Source organism: Physeter macrocephalus, chromosome 4, assembly GCF_002837175.3.
Source record: "Physeter macrocephalus isolate SW-GA chromosome 4, ASM283717v5, whole genome shotgun sequence".
In the NCBI taxonomy this organism is placed as follows: Eukaryota; Metazoa; Chordata; class Mammalia; order Artiodactyla; family Physeteridae; genus Physeter; species Physeter macrocephalus.
This window is the reverse complement of record NC_041217.1, coordinates 3,839,162-3,861,982: the sequence shown is the minus strand read 5'-3', so window position 1 is coordinate 3,861,982 and position 22,821 is coordinate 3,839,162. Positions and strand designations below refer to the sequence as shown.

Sequence of the window (22,821 nt, the reverse complement as noted above, 5' to 3'; positions counted from 1 at the left end):
TCTGGGGATGGTGAGGGTTGGGGGCTGGGTGGGGTCCTTGAGGTTCATTCATGTGGTCTGCAAGAGCAAATGATTTTTGTAATATTAAGACATTATTTGTAACAGCACTGATGCCTTAGCTTGAATCAGTGCAGCAATACCAAACTACTAGTCTTTGTCTTCTCTACCCATATGGAATAGTAATAAAAAGTATGAGTTTCATTTAAAAATGTACTTGATGAAGCAGTTAAAGAGTATTATTTTTATCACATTTCAACCTTTGAGTACAAGTCCCCTAATATGTGCGATGAAATGGGAAGTAGACTTTAAGCACCATGGCAGCAAATCAAAGTTGTCTTGAGAAAAGCCTCTCTTCAGGTGTTGGAGGAGCAGCCTGACAGCTGGTGTTTTCATGGGACACCGTTTTCACTTGAAACAACAACTGACATTCAGACCTAGGTGTTTTGTAGACGTTTTCTTGAAAATTAACTGCCTGTCATTTAAGGGAAAACAAGTGACATTTGTTTGTTACTAATGATAAAATTTGAACTTTTAAAGTGAAAGTTGGAATTTTGGAAAAATTATATTCATCACTCTGTCCTTGGCATCTTCTGGTATTTAAAGACTTCTGATGAGATTAGTGGTGATATTTATGAATGTGTTTTTGAATATTGTATAATGAAATGGTCAACATTTATAGAGGATCTGAGTAACTAAGGGAACTAAAATTTTTCCAGATGACCAGTGCATGATGTTACAAAATCATGCATGAGTAAAAGATCTATTTAGAGGGCAAGAGAGGCCATTGGATTTTCACATTACAGAGTACAAAAAGTTCATTGGTAAGTTTTGACAGTCCACGTTGCAGTTAACCTTTATGAATCTGCCACTTGTCAAGTTTGGTGTTAGTACTAAAGAAGAATATCCACAGGGATGTCCACAGTGTGTATTAAAACAGTCTATTTTCCAACTATACATCTGTGTAAGACCAGATATTTAAAAATATACTTCAGGGGCTTCCCTGGTGGCGCGGTGGTTGAGAGTCCGCCTGCCGATGCGGGGGATACGGGTTCGTGCCCCGGTCCGGGAAGATCCCACATGCCGCGGAGCGGCTGGGCCCGTGAGCCACGGCCGCTGAGCCTGCGCGTCCGGAGCCTGTGCTCCGCAGCGGGAGAGGCCACAACAGTGAGAGGCCCGCGTACCGCAAAAAATATATATATATATACTTCAGCCAGAACAACATATCTCAACAAACTGAATGTAGAAGACAGACATTAAAGAAATTTACAAAATGTGAAAAGTAAGCTATTTTTCATAAAAATATGTTATTTATAAGCATGTAGTGATTGCTGTTATTTGTAAATGAATTAGTATGTATTTTAAACATTTCTCAGTTTTAATTTCTAACGTGGGAAATATTGATAGCCATGATCCACATGAACAAAAGGTCTTTGGTGTTCTCAGATAAAGAGGTCCTGAGACCCAAAAGTTTAAGAAGTTTGGGGTGGATCTACTGAGTAGATGGTGATACACGTAAAGAGATAAAGAAGATTAGAGAAGCTTGCCTTTTTTTTTTTTTTTTTGAAGAATGGGAGATGGAATCTTTTATTCAAGAATTGTGAAGATATCAGGTGGTCATCTGGATATTGGTGTTTGTGGCTCAGAGCTCAGAACAGATGCGTGCAGTAGAGAGAAATTTCAGAGTAATCATACATGGTTAGTAATCTAAATCATGGGACTGGATGGGTTGACTTGAGAGAATGTAGGTTTAAAAAAATAAAGATTCAAGTCACAGAGCACTCCAACATAAATGTTGGATAGCAAAAGGAACTTAGAAAAAGTAGCTATAATGTGGGAGAAAATCCAGGAGAATATGGGGCACAGAACATTTCCAGAAAGTGAGATAGTTGTGTTGAAAGCTGGTTGAGGTGAAGTAAAAGACCTTGGTGAGGGCCCTTATCACCTCTTGTCTGGACTGTTGCAGTAGCTTCTTGACTGGTCTTGCTTGTGGTTGTGAGCCCCACTACTCAGTCACACAGCAAGAAAAGTTGTATTTCAAAAAATGAACTTCCCTCTCTTAGCTTCTTGAAACCCAGCATTAGCTCTCTGATACCAGCTGGATAAAGTAAATATCATAAAAGCTTTTTCATGAGCAGACAGCTGTCTATGTTGATAGCCTAACCTTCTGATATTAACTCCCCCCAGCTATCTCTCACCACCTGCCAACTTTAATTTTACTTATAAGATGTTGTGCTCTGCTTTTGGGTATTTTGACGTGTCCTTTCCTTTTCCCAGGTTTCCTCTCTTCATTGCCTCGTCTAAACCTTGTGAACTTCTCTTCCTTATTGAAAACCCGATTCAGGCAGCACTTTCTTTGGGCAGCCTTTTTTTATTGAAGATTGGTTGACAAATTTGTTGAATTTGATCATAATTTTAGTCACCGTTGATTTTAGACTTATTAAACTCTAGCAATTATTATTTGATGTTTTTATGACAGAGGTACATTTATTCATTCATTAAATAAATATTTGCTCAGCACTCATTTTGTGCCAAGCATTGACCCAAGAACTGGGGTACAGCCATGGATGACACAGATAGATCCCTGTATCATGGAAATTATAATCTAGAAGACTGAATGCATGTTTAACATATTTATACATTAAATGTGTTTTTATTTCATTTGTGAGGTGATTAGTGGAAAGAGGTAATATATAAATATATTTAGCCTTTGGAAATATGATGATATTAAATTAGTATACAAACATTGATATATTCTTATTCTGTAAAAGCATTAAAAATCCAATGACACATGGAACCGTGTTAGATGTTATGCAAAGAAAATTTTGTTGCGTATTATTCATTGGATTACTAAGCTTATGTGCAATATGAGTATTTCATACAGAGTTTTATTTCTAAGCAGAGGCTCTTTGACCTCTGTCTGGGTTACTGTAGAAGTGATTTCCCTGTTATGCAGATTGTTAGATTAAATCACTTCTAAGTTTCCTTTGATTTTTGTTTCTTTTTTGTGTTTTTTGTTTGTTTTACTTTGGCTTCTTTTCTTCATAATTTTATTTGCTTAGACATTGTCACACATCAGGAGGTGTGATGAAACCCACTTTGTTATAATCTAGCACAACATTTCTCATAGTGTCTTCTCTTCTTAGGATTAGTCAAGCTGTGGGATATTAAAATATGTTACACAAAGAAAGCATTTTGTGCTTAAATAAGTTAAATATAAGTGAAGTTGTTTTTTTTACAACTGCAGGCCTGCTTGGGTCCTTTAGTAATATTTAGCTAATATTTACTATGACTTTCTAAGAGAGATTCATATAGCGAGTAGTATTTCACAGAGGTCTTTGACCAGGAAACCTTTTTTTTATTAAGTGTTTTGGGAAACTATCTGTGGGACACTAGATGTGAAATGTTGATTTTAATTATTTAGATTTCTTTTTTTTTTTAATTTTAAAAGTCTTTATTCTGATGTTGTCTTGCTTAAAAGTTAACAAAAAATGCAAATTTCTTGGTGTTCTGAAATGTGCAGTTTTGAGTAATAATCTGTCCTGCATTAGAATAATAGCAGTAAGTTGTAAGATACCATTTTGGATGTGTAGTTGGCTTGTAATAGCTTTTCTTTTCCTAAGCTGGAGAAACTGTTTAATTTATACTACCTTTTGCAAAAGTGTCCTTGTTGCTTATACACATTTTAAATAACCAATGTTGCCTTAATGTGTAGCCTTAAAGCATTGTCTCTTGATTGTTTAATGATTCAGATTTCACACTAAAATGTATTCTAATTCATTACTGGGATTCTCTTTCTCCTTCCCTCTCCTCCCTCCTCAAATCCAACAGTATATAAAATTGAATCCAAAAATACATAAGTAGGATTATATATCATGACTAAATGGGGTCCATCCTAGAAATGAATACTGGCTTAGCGTTCACCAAAATGAATGGTCAAAATTTAAAATAAGTGAACCACCAAAATTCAGCATTTTAACAACTTAAAACGTGTATAATCAGCTCAGACACAGAGGAAGAATTTGACAAAAATCTAACATCTATTCTTTATAAAATCTTTCAGCGAAGTAAGGATAGAAGGGCACTAGCTCAACCTGATAAGGGCATTTATGAAAAATGTATGTCTTACATTATACTTAATGGTAAATGGCTGAATGCTTTCCTCCTCAGATAGGAACAAGAAAATGTTGTCTCTGCTTCTATTCATTGTACTGGAGGTTCTAGCCATTGCAATAAGGCAAGAAACTACAAAAAATCTACTTGAACCAATAAGAGAGTTTAGCAAGTTTGCAAGATAAAAGGTCAATATACAGAAATCAGTTGTAGTTCTGTATGCTATCAGAACATTGAAATAAAAAACACCTACCATTAACAATAGTATCAAAAAATATAATATACTGAGGAAATAACCTGAAAAAACATGTGAAAGACCAGTATTGAAACTGAAAACCATTATTGAAAGAAATTAAACCTCAAATAAATGAGATATCCTGTATTCATGGGTCTGAAGACCCAATATTATTAAAATGTCAGTTTTCTCCAAATTGGTCTATAGCGTTCATGTAATTGTAATCAAAATCTCAATAGACTTTTTTAATAGAAACCAACAGGCTGGTTCTAAAATTTATATTAAAATCATGTATGTGATTAAGCATGTAACAAGACTTTATAATAAACCTACACCGTACACTGGTATATTATATATATGTGTGCAGTCATTTGATATATGATGAGAATGATATAGTAGCACTGTAATGGGGTGTGGGGTAAAGGACAATCTTTTCAGTATATGATTTGAAGTCAGTTGGATAGCCATATGGAAAAACAAAGTAAATATTGACTTCACCATATATTGTACAAAACTTTAATTCCAGATCAATTGCAAATTTAGATATGAAAGGCAAAGCAATAAAGCTTACGTTGAAAGATAATATATGAGAATTTAGAGTAGGGAAATAATTCTTAAATTATTAAGCATTTTGTACACAAAAGCATTAACCATAAAGGAAAAGATTGATCAATTAGAACATATTAAATTTATGAATTTCTGTTCATAAGTTAATTAAAAGATGCCTTTGGGAAGGTTTTCTACAAGATGGTAAAAAATATTTGCAATACAAATAACCATGTCTAGAATATTTTTATTGCTTTTTAAAGAGTATAATGAAGTGAAAATGTGTTTTAATTTCTCTGTTGATCCTATTTAAATGGACCCTAGTTTTTTAACCCACAAGATTTCAGTTATAAAATTACACTTATGAAGAACCTAGAGATACTTGGTGTCGTGTAGAATCAGTGCAGAAGTGGCTTCTGGACATGGGTGTCGGCTGTGTTTATAGTTCAGTTCTTGAGCCTTGTTCAGGACTTGGTGTATGCTTGGTCTTCAGCCTGTGTTTACTGAATGAATGGGTGGATGTTTTGTAATTACAAAAAATATATGCATAAAAGAGTAAACACCCTCGTATGAGGACAGGCCTTTTCAGTTTAAACCTAAAAATCACAGTAAGCATTATAGTTGGACACAAAGAACAAAAGTGCTAATAACATTTTTAGAATATGAAGATAAAGTGCCTTTTAGGAATGTAAAATGTTAGCCACAATTCTGGGAAGCTTACCATGGTGATTATCTTCTCACGTCGGGGAGGGAGAGGGGAAGCCTCTTTGATCTATAAGACGTAATTCAGAAGAGAGAATTTCATCTCACAAAATGGGATTTTCTAAGCATAACATGCTACTTTTGATAAGAATTGGCTGAGGTAGTGAATATTTGTGTTAGCTAAGCAGAGCTTGGACTTAGCAAATGGCAGATAAGAGTATGGAGTGTTTTAATGGACATTTTTGAAGCATTAGGTTCATCTCAAGTACGTATTGGTAATGACTGCATTATTTAAATTTCAACTTTACATTTTTTGCAGAGTTCCGAAGTTCCTGCTGCTTCAGACGATGGATGAGCAATCACAAGGGATGCGAGGGCCGCCTGTTCCTCAGTTCCAACCGCAGGTAATTTGTTCTAATAAATGCAGCCGTAAGAGAGTGTGTGTGTGTGTGTGTGTGTGTGTGTGTGTGTGTGTGTGTGTGTGTGTAGACGTACATGCGGTGAGGAAGGAAGTAGTACATGTACAGTCCCTTCAGGAAATAAAGTAGCCAAAAATGCTAGTTATGAATTTTCAAGCTTCAATCAGGATTGTTTCTATTATAAAATACTGTTTTAGGGCTTCCCTGGTGGCGCAGTGGTTGAGAGTCCGCCTGCCGATGCAGGGGACGCGGGTTCGTGCCCCGGTCCGGGAGGATCCCACATGCCGCGGAGTGGCTGGGCCCGTGAGCCGTGGCCGCTGAGCCTGCGCGTCTGGAGCCTGTGCTCCTCAACGGGAGAGGCCCACATACCGGAAAAAAAAAAAAAAAATACTGTTTTAGAATATTTAGTTCTCATGTACAAATATGAAGAAAGAGGGGGGGCAGCTTTAGCTTTTAACTTGAATTGAATGACCTACAGGCTTTGGGAGCTAATGTTTGGCTCAGAGAGGAAGAGAAAAGGCAGGCGGCGCCTGTGTGTCTAGTGCCTGTCTCTGCTCTGGCTGGTCCTGCATTGCCCACGACTGCCTTCTGTTACTGTCACTTTTCTTATTTTCTCTGAGTAGAAACGTGTTTCCCCTGTTACGTAGTTGCTCGTTTTTTATAACGTGAAATGAGGTTAAAGGAATGTTTCAGCAAAACATGTACACACACTATAGAAGTTAATTACGTAGCATGCTGTGTTCACTATGGATGCTTGCCCTAAAGCCCAATGTATGATGACGTGTCTAAAATAACATTCATCCCTGCACAGAGGCAGCAGTTCGTTTCTGTTGTTGTTATTAATAAATACCGTGTTTTTTCAGTTTGGTGTTGGAGGTCTTCTACAGTGTCCCAAATTTAATGTGCTAGGCTTGTCCCAGTTTTGCTTGATCGTATTTCTGGAAATGAAGAATTGGTAGATGTACTTTTGTGGTATCTTTGTCTGGTGTTGGTATCAGAGTGATGGTGGCCTCATAGAATGAGTTTGGGAGTGTTCCTTCCTCTGCAGTTTTTTTGGAATAGTTTCAGAAGGATAGGTGTTAACTCATCTCTAAATATTTGGTAGAACTCGCCTGTGAAGCCATCTGGTCCTGGACTTTGGTTTGTTGGGAGTTTTTAAATCACAGATTCGATTTCAGTGCTTGTAATTGGTCTGTTACAGATGTTCTTTCAAATGAGTTCTGTAGTCAGATGAGTTTGGGAGACTTGCATTTACTCAGCTGCTTCATGGCAGTACTTTCTCAGAGCCTCCCCTGTATTATTAGGGTGCACTGTGAATTTCCCGGATGGGGTTTCGGGGTGTAGTGTTTTCCAGACTCATTTGACCGTGGGATCCTTTTCGTGTAAGCACATTTACTGGTTTCTCTCGGAATCCATGACTGTGAGGCACAGTGCAGGAAATACCGCCTACAGAAGAAGCGGTCCTCTCTGCCTCTGTGACTTCACCATCTTGTACCCTCACCCCCTCCAGTCTTGGAGACCCTGCCCACCCTCTAAGGACCACCTAAAATGCCATCTCCACTATGCAGCTTTTTCTGATTTTGTGAACGTGATATTTTTGCCTTGGAAACGTGATGGTACATCCTTTGTATGTCTCTTCTGGTATTTCTGAGGCCTTTGTGTCATTTTACTTGGGCGTTTTCCTTATCTTTGCTATTGGGTTAAACTCTCCTTGAGGAATTAGACCGTCTTACTTTCTTTGGATGCCCTGTGATACTGCAGCTCCCCACATGACGCAGGGTCTCGATAAGAAGGCGTGATTGAAACCAACCAGGGACGCCTTCAAATGAACGTGTTTAAATTAGCCCTTTACCCAATTGAATTTTACATTGTTTTCTTTGTTACACCCGTCTTAATTCTCTGTACCGTATTCAGAAAAGAGACCCTTTAGAGCTTAGAGTAAGGCCAATATTTTAATTTCAAGATGATTGTTTTTTTTTTTTTTACATCTACCATCTATATTTTGTGTATGGTCATAAAGTATCAAGATTATAGTAAGCGGTTTCTATCTATTAGATACGGGCGTATCTTGGTGCTAGTTTTACACACATGCATAGATACTCTGGGTCCGTATTAGATTGTTTCCAGTGAAGACAGTAAAAGAAGCACTTCTAAAATTAGGTGGTCCCTGTCATGATTTTGAAGTTCTGTTTTGAGCAGCCCTAAATTTCAAAGGAAAAGACAAAAGAGCACTTTCATCTCTGCCTTCTCCTGACTCAGCAGCCGGGAAAGTCTCGCTTTCCTGGGACCGTGCAGCACACATGTCAGAGCCCCACTGTGGTTCTGCATCTCTTTTCACACAGTTCCCTTCGTCTCTGCCTCCTCCTGCTGCTCCCGGGGGTGGGGGAAGGAGGGAGGGCTTTTCCCGTCTCTGCGTCCAGACTGATGGTGCGAGATTACCTGACAAGAGTTTACAGGCGTTATTGCTTATGAAGTCTTTGAAGAATGTTACTGCTCTCAGTAGCATGATTTTTAAAGGCTGGCAAAGGACAGGCTCTGCTAGGGGCTGACAACCTTCTTTTGTTTTGTTCCACACCATTGGCCTGAATAACGGGGTGATACGGCAACATATGGTTAGCTGAGTGACTCCTACTTTTGTGATGCTACGACGTGTCTGGACATAAACAGAAAACGAAGTCAGCTTTCTAAGTGTCAAATACCAATCCCCTGTATAATGACAAGTGATGTATATTCTTGGCATATCTTCCTTCTTCTTGTTCTGAGATGACTACTCGAACCCCATAATGTGTACTATGTGGTCTCACATATTACTGTGAGAGCTCCTTTTTTTTTTTTTTTTTTTTAGTACTGTGTGAGTTCCTCTTTTACAAGCTTTAGGATGTGAGACTTATGTATCTCTATTAATTTGTGTGTGTGTGTTTTGTCATTCTCTTGAACTTAGGGAAATTTTTTTTCTATCAGCTTCCTTTTCCTTCCCTTTTTCCTTTGATTCCTCTACTAAAGCCAGAAAGTACTGAAAGGATGTTTTGTCTAGATTTGTATCCTGTTGGACTCTTGTTGGTGGAACAATGGATTTAGCTTAATTTAAAAGAGAAAATTCAGACTGTTTAAAAGATGGTGACAGAGAAATAGGAAAATACTTACTAAAATATTTTAGCATGAGACTAATTTTAAACAATGGAAGTTTACAACTAACATTTTTTGAGTATTTTGATTTCTGATCATTGAGTGAAGAGCACTATGGTACATTCCCATTTTATCATAAACGTAAATGTAAACCAATTATAATCAGAGCACAATTTTAAGAATTTATGGGAGCGATTAGAAGGGAGGATTAATTTTAATTATGATAATCACCAGGACTTAGGTTATAATTATTGTTTGTAAATTTGGAGATATCTAGTGTAACACTTTGGCTACCTGTGAAAGAGGGAAAGCTTCCCAGATCTACAGGTAGGAAACTAGACTAGTTCCTCGTTTTTATTGCTTGGAAGGTATGAGACCCTTGTCTGGGAGTCTTCCAGCCCAAGCAGTAAGGTAGATCAGCCATTCCTTTAAGCTTCCTGGTGGCCCGGATCGCAGTCCCCCGTGCTTTTGCATCCCTGTGAAGCGGGGCGTAGGGGTGAGCTGCAGCTAACCTTGTAGCATGTTTGGGGTAGTGATCTGGGCGCTGTGTGGGCCGGAGTGACGTCGCCCCCGGGGGACTGTGTTGAGTGAGGTGAGTTTTGGACATGATGATTGTATTACCCGCCCCCGTCTTTAGCTCATCTTACAGAATTACTGTATGAAGTAAGGGTCATCGTGTAGTTTACTTCTTTTGATAAATTGATTTTGCCAAGGTGTTTGTTATAAGTAGCATTGAGTACAGCTTCTGTTTTTTGAATTCTTTATGGAAATTTAGGTGTGATGTTCCCCTTTCGACAGTTTGCTTCGTTGAATGACTTTAGGTACCGGAGAATGAGCCGCAGCTGTTCTGAGGAGAGAAGGTTCTTGCCATAGTTTCGGTTCATGACTGTGAACCTCAAGTAGACCTCAACTGCCCAGCAGTCATGTTGTTGGTCCCTTCACTCCCTCTCAGCTCAGTGACATCTCGTATCTCTGCTCTCCTCAAACCCCCAGCACTGTCTCCCCCATCCTCACGCTTAGCTGATGCCCTTGCTTCCTGTTGCGCTTAAAAAAACCAAAACAGTCAGAAGAGAACTTCCACCGACTTCTCCCAGACGTGTAGTCACATGACTGGCCTTTTCTGTCGCCAGATGAACCAGACACACTGTGCCCAAGGCCAGCGCGCCCCTGACCACCGGATCCCATGCATCCCCTCCTCCTGTTTGCCCCTCTCTGCAGGCCATCGTGTGGTTCTCTCTTCCATCTAAACGACAAACCGGGACCTGCTCGGGTCCTTGGCCTCTGTAATCAGTAGAAATTGGGAAGAGGCCAGATGAGAGAGTCAGGCACGGCTCTGTTGAGACTCGTGCCGCGGCGGGGTGGGGCTGGGGGGTGGAAACGAGCAAGAGGTGCCCTTGCTTGCTCCCCGAGGGGGCTTGAGCTGGTTCATCAAACGGGCTGAGGGCGGGGTAGGTCTGGCAGGAGGCCTGGCTTAGGTGGTCTGCTCCCCCTCTGGGTGGTGCCGTGTGCAGGGATCTTGTGCAGGGCCCTGCTTTTGCTCCTGGCACCTCAGAAGGGGCCGTTGGTTTGTGGCCTTTGTGTATCTCATTGTTCATAACTGCCTGACTGCACATGCGTGCAGTTATTTTTAGTCCATTATGGTTTCTTTATATCCTGTTGCCCAGGTGCAAGTGCAAGCGCTCAGGTAGAGGGTCCCCTGTCCCAGCCTATCTCAAAACCAAAACGAGTCCAAACCAAAAACCAGCTCTTAAAGTCCTTCTTTTCTCCAGCTGTTAACCTATTTCTCTGCTGCCTTTTATTGCTAAGTCTTAGCTTTATTTGTAGGTTTGTCTCCCATTTCCCCCTTCACTCCCTGAAATGTGCTCCCGTTAAGCCTTCTCCCCACCCTCCCGGCTAGACGGCCTTGTCAAGGTCCCAGTTCTGTGCAGGTGCTCCGTCCCTGGTCGGCTCTCAGGCCTCGTCCTCCTTGGCTCCTCAGCTGCATTCAATAGTCGATCGGATCGTACTCTCTTCTTTGAAACCTGTTCATTGCTCAGCTTCCAAGAACCTTGCTTTTCTCGTCTTACTGGTCCATCCTTTGCTGATTTCTCCTCACCTCCTGGACCTCTTAACAATAGAGGGCTTCAAGGCTTGAGACCTCTTTCTATCTATATCCCTGCTTGGAGATCTCTTCCAATTTGGTGATTCTAAGTATGATCCATATGCTGGTGACTCACATTTATATCTCAACCTGGACCTCTGTCCTGAATTCCAGACTCATGTATCCAGTTGCTTGACCTCAAATTTGTGTGTCTCAAAGCGAGCACGTGTGGAGCTGAACGCTGAATGGTCCCCCCAACCCTTCTGCCTGCAGGCCTCTCTGTCACAGTTGGTGGCAGGTCCATCCTTCCCTTGCTTAGGCCGAAGCTCCTGGAGACGTCCCTGGCTTCTTCCAGCTCTCTCGTGTTGTGTCTCACCTGTTCCCAGACCCCCACAGCTCCATCTTTAACATACAGTTAGAATCGGGATACTTCTCGCCTCCTCTGCTGCTACTACTGTGGTCAAAGTAATTTTACTTTTTCACGTAACTTATCTCAGTAGCTTCCCAGCCTCCTTCCTTGCCTCCCTTCAGCCTGCTCTCAATGCAAAATTATATAAACTTTAAATGTAAAATACAAAATTTCAGTCAAACTGTGTCTGTTTAAAACCTTCTAGTAGTTTCTCATAGGCTTACTCACTCATCATCTTCCAGGGTATATTTAACTATCACCTTCTTTGAGCATTTAATGAAAATTGAACCTTCACGCCCACCCAGTAAGCCTTTGCTGCCATATTTTTCTGCGTAGAATTGATCGCCTTTTCACTTTTTCATTGTCTGTCTGCTTTCTCTAGAGTGTAAGCTTCACCCCGAGACCCCAGAGTGGTACCTAGGGCACGTAGTAGGCATTCAGTAAATGCTTGTTGAAGACAAACTGGGTGTCAGATCAACCCGTTCTCCATCTTTTCAAGCACGACCTTTTAAATGAGTATTAAGATACATAAATGTCTCTGGAATTTCTCTTCCTGGCACAAGTTCAAGCAGTGGCCTGTGCCTTGGTACCTACATCAAAAATACGATAGGAAGCCATTCTTGGCAACGCTTTGTTAGACCGAGGTGTGAGAGACCAGCCTGCGCCGAAGCAGGGAGGAAGAGCTCAGAGAAAAAGAAAGAAATTTTCTCCAGGACAGGGTTCCACATCTTTGTGAGCCCAGAAGTCAGGTGTGGCCTAAGATGTCTGAACTCTTAATTTACCATTTTTGTTTTTCTTGGGTAACAGTCTATATACAAAAGTAAATATATATTAAATGGTTTATTAAAAAAAAAAACACATACATCCTCCATTTCTTATGGACTTTTTTTCACCTCCTTGGTTTAACTGGAACAGACCTCTCTTTCCCCCAAGGACACTGTTTCCCGCCACCCTCTCAGTGGAGGCTGCTGGTTCTCTAATAACCCCACGCCGTGAGGATCGGGGGTCGGATGGCAGCCTGTCCATCCACAGAGCCTCTTCCAGACCACGATTCCTCCTTGTTCTTGGGGTGGGGAGGGCGGAACCCTGCGGCGTCGAGGCTCTGCCACCCTAGGAAAGGGCGTTCACCTTTGGTGCCGCTGCTGTCTCCTGACCTCCTCATGACCCCTCGCACTAGTTGGACACTTGGCCCCTGGCTCCTGGCTTTTGTCCAGGGCAGTAGCCCTGCTGCTGCTACCAGTACCTGCTGCTGATTGAGTCCTTACAGCGCGCCCACCCTGTGCGAAGCATGGTGAATGTGTGTTTTATTTATCCCTAGCGCAAGCCGTAGGAGGCATTGTCTGTCACACTTCACAGATGAAGAGACTGAGGCTCAGACCAATGAACTAACTCACCCTTGGTCACCTAGGCGGCCAGTGGCGGGGCTGGGATTGGCCCCGGGTCTGTCTCACTCTTTAGTTTCACAGAAAAAGCTCCTCATCCGTTTCCTGGCCTGTCTGATCTTCTCAATCACCGTGACTCTTGATATTTTTATAGGTACCTCAAGCTCCTACTCTTCAAGATGGAATTTATTTCCTGCCCAAGATTGTCCTTTTGCCTGTGACGATTAGCACCGTCCATCTACTCGTCCAAACTACAAACAAGCGAATCGCGTACTTTATATTTAGGCAGTTTTCCTCTTGTCTTGATTTTAGTCCCTAAATAGCTCTTGAATCTGCTAATTCTCTACATCCTGACTGTAACTACTGTAGTTTATTTAGATTACTGCCACCTTTTGCCTGGATTATCGCAGAAGCTTCTGAACTGATCTCTTTACCTCTCATTTTACCATTTCTAGTTCATTCTTTACACTGTAGCGAAAGTCATCTTTCCAAAGTGTACTTTTTATTGTATCACTTCCTAAAAGCGCCGGTTTCTATGGCTCTTAGGGTGGAGTCTGCATTTCCTTGTGTGTCGTGGAGGGTCTTGCATCATCTGGTCGCCTTTTTCTTCTCCAGCTGCATTTTGTATCTTCCCCTATTTTGGACACAGATTCAGTCGTGTCTTGCTTATACCATGCTCTCTTTTGGCTCCAAATCTCAGATGCTGAGGTCATGGTCTCAGGAGCCATTCAAGGAGATTTAGTCCTTAATGGAACCTAATAGCATAAAGGCTCCTTATAATGTGGATGAACTACATGGTAGAGGCCCTAAGGAAAGTGTTATCCTAGAGGAAACATGTAATTTGGAGGACAACAAAAAGATTACTCTCAGAAAAATAATGATTACTGGGTAATTTCTTACACTAGTATGCTTCTAACAAATCAGAATATGCTATACCAGCAGTGCAGTGTTCACTTCCGTAGATCATGCTTTATATCAATGAGTAGGAGGTCATGGGTACTCAATAAATATTTGTTGGATGAATGAATTAATCTCTAAGTGAAAGCTAAATATTGATCAATCTAATTATATTATGTTGTATAGATTTTAGTTACTTGAGAGTTATTTTAGGAAAAGACTATGTGGCAATATAGAATAATAAGAAATCTGTCAAATGAGAAGTGATATCAAAATATTTAAAGCTTAGTTGAGTTTTGAATTTAGATCGGTTGTTCGTATTTACATATTTAGGGGTAAGTGTTCCTTAAATTTTAAAGGAAATGCCTTGAGAAATTTAGATGATTTTTAAAAGAATGAGAATACGGTAAGGATTCTCTCATCTGCTGTCTTGGAAATTTCTATTTGAATAGTCTGATGTGGGCAAAGATGAGGTCGACATTAATCAAAACAATTTCCCAGTTCTATTTGGAATTGCATTCAGAGCCTGAAATATAGTTTTAATAAATACAGTAATGAAAATTTTTCCATTTTTGAGGGTGAACGTAATATTTGGAAGATTCAGAAATCCTTTAGAGCCAAGTATGTACTTGGTGAAAAAAGTAAATAGTCTTGGTATTCTTCTTTTGATCAAAATGAGATATCTTCTTAAATGAGACCAGTAATTTTCATGTGATTCACAAACTGATTACAATCCAAGGAGGAATTTCAAACATATTGTCAGTTTTGGAAGCCTTCCTGGAGTAAGTCCATATCCTCTCACGGTGCTTGTTTGAAGGGCAACATTGAATGTATAGATTCTAATATGTTTGTTAGAATTCGGTTGTGTCATTTTACATTTAGCATACCTTTATATTTTGTCTCCCTTTATATTATTATTATGTGACTATTATGACTTTTTCATATGACTGTGGTTATGTTTCATACATCTTTCTCACTAAATATTCATAAAACAAGTATTCCTCAGATTTAGAAATTTTGATAAGCACTTCCTTTTCCAGGAACACTTATGTAGAATACATTCAGTTACGCATTCCTTTTATTTATTTTTTTTCCTTGACTGGATGTCATTCAGTGTAGGAGAAGGGGCGGATGGAGGAGGAGGGATTTCTAGGAGAGTTCTGATAGGGCATCCAGTCGAGGGTTAGGGGAGCACCAGGGATCAGTTGAGCTCAACACTAACTTCCAGAACCAGCAGATGGGAGAGATGGGACAGTGGGTTACGTGGCCCGGAGTGACGAGCAAGGCGAGAAGAGAAGGCTGGGGATGGAGCCCCGTGGACGTCAGGATTTATGGGGGGGGACACGTGGGGGAGCTGGGAGGAATCAGAAGCGCTGGCTGTTGGGCGGGGTGGTTCAGGGCCTGAGCCCTGAAGTCGGATTGCCTGGGGTGAGTTCTTGGATGCCCCACTTTCTGGCTGTGTGATGGAGGACGGGTTATTGAGCATCTGTATGTTTCACTCTTCTTATCAATAACTTAGAGGAAGCATAGCTTTTACCTCCTGTGAGCTGTGGAGCTTCTAGTATTGTGCTTGGCACGTAGATAGAGCCCAGATGGTGGGGATGAGGATGAGGGTGACGATGACGACGTTCTGCCAGCGACGCTCTTGGAGCACAGGTTTCTCTCCCAGTGGTTGGTTCTGTATCATCTCATCTCCTTTATTACATTTTTGTTACCTGCCTTCCGCCCACACTGCTGCTTCCTTAGCCTTGTTTATCCCAGGCAGTGGCATCACTCTCCACCGAGGTGCTCAAGCCCCAGACCCATGATTTATCCTTGATTTCTCTCCATCCCTCCCTCCTCGTACGCAGTTCCTCAGCAGCTCCTTTGACTCCACCTCAAGATCATATCCTGATTCCCTCTGCTGTCCGCATCTCCCTGCACAGTCAGGTCAGGTGCGCTTCCTCCTGTCCAGTCTCCCTGCTTCCACTCTTGCTTTACTCATCCTCCTCTCCGTTCCTTCCCCACCAGCGTGGCGAGTTGTCACTGTAGAATGTGTGTTAGCTCACAGTTCCGGGCTCCCCTGCTGGAGGCCCGAGTCCCTCACTGGTGGTGTCAGAGTGCCGTGCGGTTTTGTCACGCTCACCTCTAACCTCGTTCCTCACCCCGTCGCCCTTGTTCTCCATCCTGCAGCCAGTGTTCCTTCAACACACCTAGCTCGTTCTTTCCTCGAGACATTTTCTCCAGGTTTTCTTTCTGCCCTTTTTTTTTTTCCTTCTGGTCTTTTAATCTCACCATAAACGTCACCTTCTCACCAAGGTCATCCCAGAATTACCCACTCTCAAATAACCATCCGCTCATTTTCCTTTATATCACTCTATTTTATTTCTCTGCATATGCTTAAATATTAGATACTATTATGTATTTGCTTATTGTCTTTTTATTGTTTTGGATTATGTATTTGTTTAATCTCCCTCCTCTATTAATAACTGTGGAATAACTGAATACATTGTAGAAAACCTCTCCCCTCTATTTGTGTCTGTCTGTGTCTCTGTTTCTCTCAGGGAAAGGCTTTTGCTTTTGCATATTTAATTTTACCAGGTATGGCTGGTGGTGCTCACGGGGCAGATGGGAGTGTCTTCGTCATTATCCTACTCATGAAATGCTGGGGAAGGTCATCAGTATTTCTGGTTACATAATTTGGATATAGTGAGTATGCTGGGTAGTATAACTAATGATGATTAAATGATACAAATACTGGGGTCTTATAAATGTTTAACTAGATAATTGGTTGTATTTGATCACTCCCTTTTCTTATGCTATAGTGAATTCTCTCCTTTGTTTGATAAAAAGCCAGTTATAATGATTAATGGCATATGGTTCTGACTGATGTAAATCTCAGACACTTAGTGTCTTTAGGAATAGGTTGCTTTTGGAATAGTTAAAGAAATTTTAGGGAGATCATTTTTCAACTGGGAAGAAACATGACTAATTAGACTCTGCTGGCACACGTGGTGTTTTGTTTTTGTTTTTAATATGCGTTTTTTTTTTTCTAGTGAGGTTTGTAGAAAATAATATATAACAGCTTTATGTTAGATATTGTCAAAAGGATGTTCTCGTTTGTGTAGTTTGGAGGTGAGGAATATCTCTTTAAAGATCATACATAGCATGAGCTTTATTGCCAAATAAAGTTGAAGGGCATTTTGAAGTGTTGTAACTTTTAAATTTTTGAGAAATTTAATAATGTTAATATAAATATAATTTATTAGATTACATAATTGGTAGTATGAAAATCACCAGTAAGAGGTGAATTTGCAGTAACAATGAAAACCGTATTAATGATGTTAAATATTGTAATTAATACTGGCTTGTATATTAGATCATTGATAACAATACCTCTGGGAATTATCAGGACATAATTTTCCCTCTGGGGAGTCTGTTGAGTCCATGCTGTGACTCTTCTAATTTCCCCAGAGAGAATTATCATCATAATGTTACCCTGAATTATCTTATTGCTCATTAAATGTTCTTGCCTTCAAATTTAAAGGAAATTAAAGAAATTAATTTAGTCATGGGAAATTATTAATTGTTTAACGAGGTTTGCACCTGTGATAGTATGAGCCTGTGGCACAGCAGAAGGAATTTTATTTTAAAATGAAAAGTATTTATGTAAAGGAAGCAGTTAACAGACTGACATGTGGAAGTTAATCCCAATTAGTTAGCAAGATCTGGCGGTATGTAATTAAAGTGCATTCAGATCAACAAGAGATTTCATTAATGAGAATGCAGAACACTTAAGGTGTTATAAAAAGCTTTCTTCACTCTAGAGTTTGATTTTTTTTAGTTGTCATATGTAATTTTGAGTATTTATCTTATGTTTCTGAGATTTTAGGATTCTTTTGTAGTATAACTTGCAGATTCACGTATCTCAAGAGACTAAACATAATTTACCACAGAAATGTAATGCAAATGCTTCCAACATCTGTTTTAATTGTGTCCTTTATTTAAGGAGTTGTGGGTGTCTTATAGTTAGTAATTAAGAAATAAAATAACAACAATAAAAACAATAAACAATAAAACAACAATATCAAAACAATGTATGTAGGCTTACAGTTATGTTATTCATATTAATTAGTTATATTTTGAGACTTATTCCCAAAATGAATCTGTTTGAAAATTCTTGTATGGGGTATGTAGTCTTTATTTAGTAATTTTAGAAGCTCCCCTGTGCTGAATTAGTCACACCCTTTCTCAGTTTCTTTTGTCACGAAGAGCTTGCAGCTTCAAACTTTGTAGGGTTTATGGGCTTTCAAGCAGTGGTTGTCTTCACTTTGCCTGCGACTTTAAACTTTCCTGTGAGCATGTTCCAACCCGATAGCTGAAGTGCCGTCACACATGGTTTTGTTTATCGCACGCTCCCCCACAGCAATTAGGAGGCCTTCGGGCAGAATAATTTTAGTTAGCTATAGTGTATGGCACCAAGGAGCCTTACACCCAAGGGGTCAGGCTGTGTTCATTCATGAATCAGGAAGACAGTCCACGTGATAGCTGGGGTGTCCTGGTTGGAAGGCAGAGCCCAAGGCTGGGCGGTATTCAGAGACCCTAGTAAGGATGCAGCTGGCATATGGGAAGCCTAGCTGTAGATACAGACAAACTCCAGTTTCAGCCAGAGGAAGAGGACCAAAGAAGAAAATCAAGGTCAAGACTAAAGAATTTCAGTCTTGAAAACCCGAGGACATGCAGGAGGCTGTACAAATCCAGAGCCTGTGGGGAGAGAGGGTCGGTGGCAGGCTGTGACCGCTGGCACCCCTGGGAGAGGGGGCGTAGATGACGGTGAGCGAGTGCGTGAGCTTGGCTCTGTCCCAGGGGACACTCAACGCACAGTTCTTTGTGGGGGTTCACCCCTATACTAGAGAAGTGGGAAACAAGGTTTGGGTAGCTGGCCCAGCTGAGAAAGATACTGGGCATTAGAACTGGGGTTTCGAGCCCCGGCCTTGCTGACTGACTCCAGAACCTGTGCCGTTTCTGTGGGGCTTTATGGAAACTCAGTGGATTCTTCTGTACCGCCTGGCCCAGGTCCGGCCTCAGAACACAGTGTTCAGGGCTTGCTGTACTGCCCTAAGAGGGCAGTGAATTAGCACTGAGGTCCCCTCTCCTGCTGGGGGTGCAGCGGGAGTCTCTGTCTCATCTGTTGGGAAGCTGTTACTGGCAGAGACAGAGTCTACTTGCGGGTCTGGAGCTTCCCCACTCCCCATGGAGCTTCTCCCTCAGACCTGCTGGGAGCTTCTCCGTGGTGACAGTCATGCGGATGCCCTTAGAACTTTTATATTTATTAAGTTCTTTCAGCTACATTCAGTCGTTTAGTAAATATTTATTGTCTGTTTCACGTTGAGCTGCCTTCGCGGCATCTGGACACAAAGATGACACTTGGTTTCTGTCTTTGAGAAACTCTGTGTTCTGAGGGAGAGATATATACGTGTAAACAAATAATTAAAATCCATAGAGATCCGGAGCCTAGCTCAGTGCCTCAGTTTGCACAGCCGTTGGGGGGGGCTGACTGCTGTCGGTTGCTGTGCAGGCCCAGGGGCGGGGAGCAGGTAAAGCCCCCTGGTGAGCTGAGGACGATTCCTGAGAAGGGCTGGCGAGTCAGTCTCCAAGACGAGCTGGGGTGGCCAGGTGCGAGGAGCACAGTCACTCAGAAGGCCTGGGGCACACAGATGCCTTGCGCGGAGGGGCCAGAGCTGCAGCGCATTGGGGGCCAAACGGTGTGGTTGGAGGGGAGGCCCAGGGCAGGGGCAAGGTGACTGAGAGAGCCCCTGTCGGAGGTGGGCGTCAGTGTGTTATGGAAGAAGCAGAGTAGCTTTTTTACTTTCATAAAAGTTGAAAATCCTTTAAATGACTCACATCAAATCCAAAAGCCATTTTGTGCAGCTCAGACAAATACCCTGGTCATTAAGGGACTGCAGAGACTGAGACCCGGTTTATCCACCAGAATGAGAGCACGGAAAGGCAATTTAAGTGATTTTGTTTGGTTTATATTTTGTACTGATTTGAATCTCATTATTTTGCTGGGTTATCTTATTCCCATTATAACTCAAATGCTAAGCTAAAGAATATGGGGAATTGGACATCATCCAAAAAAGAGAATATAGCTCTTTCCTAAAAATAGTTCTTTACTTGCGTGGGCACTGGTTTGATATCATCTTTTTTATTTTAAGCACCTCATACAGTGCTGCTTACATGGGGCCTAACTCATCAAAATGAAGTGTGGCACTGAATACAGTATCAGAGAATCATTACCGAAGTATATGTGTAACCTGCCTGGCGATCTCTTAAAGGAGACCTCATCCTACACAGGCTTATTTTTATACAAATTGCAGCGTGGCACAGACACGGGCGGGGGTAGTCGGAGATGTGCAGCTATGCTCCTTCTCATGTCAGCTCTGCACGTCTACCCTGGGTGACAGGACATGGGAGCCGATGAGACAGGCTGTCACTCACCCACACTGCCCTTTGAAGAAAGGCCGTGGGGGGGAAGGTGCCGCAAATGGGCTGTGAAGTTTACATACACTGCCCACTGTTAAACAGATTACGTCTAATGAAGTGTCTAATGCTCAGGCCATATCAACCTAATCCTCGGTGGCAGTTCGTCCCTCAACTGCCAAAACACACCGCCCTCTGGCCCTCTCTCGCCCGCTCTGGCCGCCAAGCACAGGGAGGTGCCCAGCCTTAATAAACCGAGACAGTGTGTGATCTGACATGCAAATGTAGGTCATTGCATATGTAAATGTGTGATTACAAACCTGCATGCCAAAACACATTAGTGAGACTTTGCTCTCAGCATGCGGTTGTCACACTGCCTTAGCAGTTCACGCTAATATTTGTCAGTTATTGTGCAGACAGAAGATGGAATTCCCAGTCAGGTTTAAAGTATATGGGTTGCATGATACCGTTCCTAATGATGAAGCTGTATTTCACTGTTGAGATTGACAGGTTTCATCGGGAGAAGGAAGGGTCTGTACATTTTGGGGAGAGGAAGAAAACCTGTTTCTCAGACGTTGCAGACTATCCTAGTGTGTAAATTAAAAAATAAAAAAAAAGATTTTTTAGAAAAGCCTGGACAATTTAAGTCTCTCCTCTTTAAATGAAACAAAGTTAAGAAAACTGAAAAAGTTGCTAATATCCACTGAATACATCTGAGAAGTGAGGCTTTGTAAGTTTCCTTTGTTAAGTAGGTGTCACAGTGACACTTAATTATAAATTCATCTCAATGACCACGAAAAGAAATCTTACATATGAACAGAGTGGCAAGATGTCTCCCTTTATTTTATAATTTTGTTTTTATTTTTATTTTCATTTTTGACACACATGGTTCTAGTCCCAGTTTTGTTTTTTCATCAAAAGGCCTGAAATTGAAAACTGAAGTTGAAAATACTGTGGATCATCATGTAGGGTCCCATAATGTTGTATCACATTGTAGGTGACTTTGTTTAGTAACCCTGGCAGTATAGCAAAGCCTATACTTGGGAATTGGGGATTGGGAATCAGCTAGACATAGATTTGGTTTGATAACATCTACCTTATAGGATTGTCATGAGAATTGAATTAGATGGCCTATGAAGTACTAATTTATAGGACCTGTTAAGTTGTAGGTACCAAAACAGAACCTTTTATTATTGTAGTAATGTTACTATTGTTATTCTAACAATTATTTATGGTTTTATATTTATATAATGAATTTGTGAAATTTGTATTCTGATTATTTTGCATGTCTTAAAGGAAGAGTGGTATTTTTCTTGACAATATTTTGGACTTTATGAAGAAAGAAAAGCAATGCACAAGAGTAGAAATTACTGCTACCTTTTTTCTCTTTTTGAGAAACGTTGTATTTGAATGACAGTGAAACTTTAGCAGAATTTTAGAGTTTTTGCTAGCATGACAGATGTAGTGAAATGAACAAGGTAACATGTCTTAGGGGTTAATGTAACGCCCATATGTCAAAATAGCCTTTTACATAAGTCCTGGGGTCATCAGCCTTGACTAAGGTTTGTTTGAGGGACTAAGAGTTCAAATTACTTTAGTGGGTTTAGGAACCAGTGCACCCTTTGGTTGCATTAATAGGTATTTAATGTTCAGTCTTACTAGAGGGTGCCCAGTCAGGCCCCACAGGGATGTCATGTTTACTCTGAGTTGGCTCAGAGTGGAGCAGGTCCAGAAGGATGTGAGCAGAGTGGTAAAAGGCCAAGAAGAGTGTACCTATCAGTAATCCAGGAATCTTGAAAAGGCCCATGTGTGTTTAGCCAAAAAAGAGAAGATAAAAGGGCATATGATGGCTAAACTATTGTTATATTTTTATAGGTAGATTGCTACAGATAGATTATGAGTGTCGTGAGGAGCTTAAAAGGCAGTATTCCTTGGATATGTGTGGTAACCTCAGCAGCAGACAGTGTTGGATCCTAGTGGGTGTTCAGTTCAGGTCTGTCCTGTGACTGGTTGAATGAATGAATGGGTCTGTAAACAATGAGCAAAAGAACTAGGACAGTGGATAAAACGTATAAGGAGTTGGGATTTGCCTGCAAATGGGGACGGCTGTGGTGCTGCCTCCCACCACCTGTAGTTCTTTCTCCGCACCGTTGAGAGCCCCTTCCCTGTACCTGTGTAAGCTCTTTCAGAGCAGAAGCATTTCTGATGCATCTCTGTTTCCCAGCAGCTAGTACAGTGCCTGATGCGTAGCATGTACTAAAAAGTGTTACTTCCAAAAAGAAATGACAGGGCTTCCCCGGTGGCGCAGTGGTTGAGAGTCCGCCTGCCGATGCGGGGGACGCGGGTTCGCGCCCCGGTCCGGGCGGATCCCGCGTGCCGCGGGGCGCCTGGGCCCGTGGGCCGTGGCCACTGGGCCTGCGCGTCCGGAGCCTGTGCTCTGCAATGGGAGAGGC

The 22,821-nt window shown here is 41.3% G+C and overlaps 1 protein-coding gene across 12 annotated transcripts in view; it reads left to right on the top strand.

Annotated features, from left to right (window-relative positions):
* NEK7 (NIMA related kinase 7) overlaps nucleotides 1-22,821 on the top strand; it is a 158,703-nt gene that overhangs the window by 57,182 nt on the left and 78,700 nt on the right. For 11 of the 12 annotated variants that reach the window (XR_003679293.2, XR_003679294.2, XM_028488287.2 and 8 more), the window contains exon 2: nucleotides 5,913-5,997. The exons of the other annotated variant lie outside the window; for it this stretch is intronic. Coding sequence is in view for 9 of the 11 variants with exons in the window: in XM_028488287.2 (XP_028344088.1) it covers nucleotides 5,913-5,997 (85 nt within the window). In the remaining 2 variants the exon portion in view is untranslated. The remainder of the gene's footprint in view (nucleotides 1-5,912; nucleotides 5,998-22,821) is intronic. 12 annotated transcript variants of the gene reach the window in all.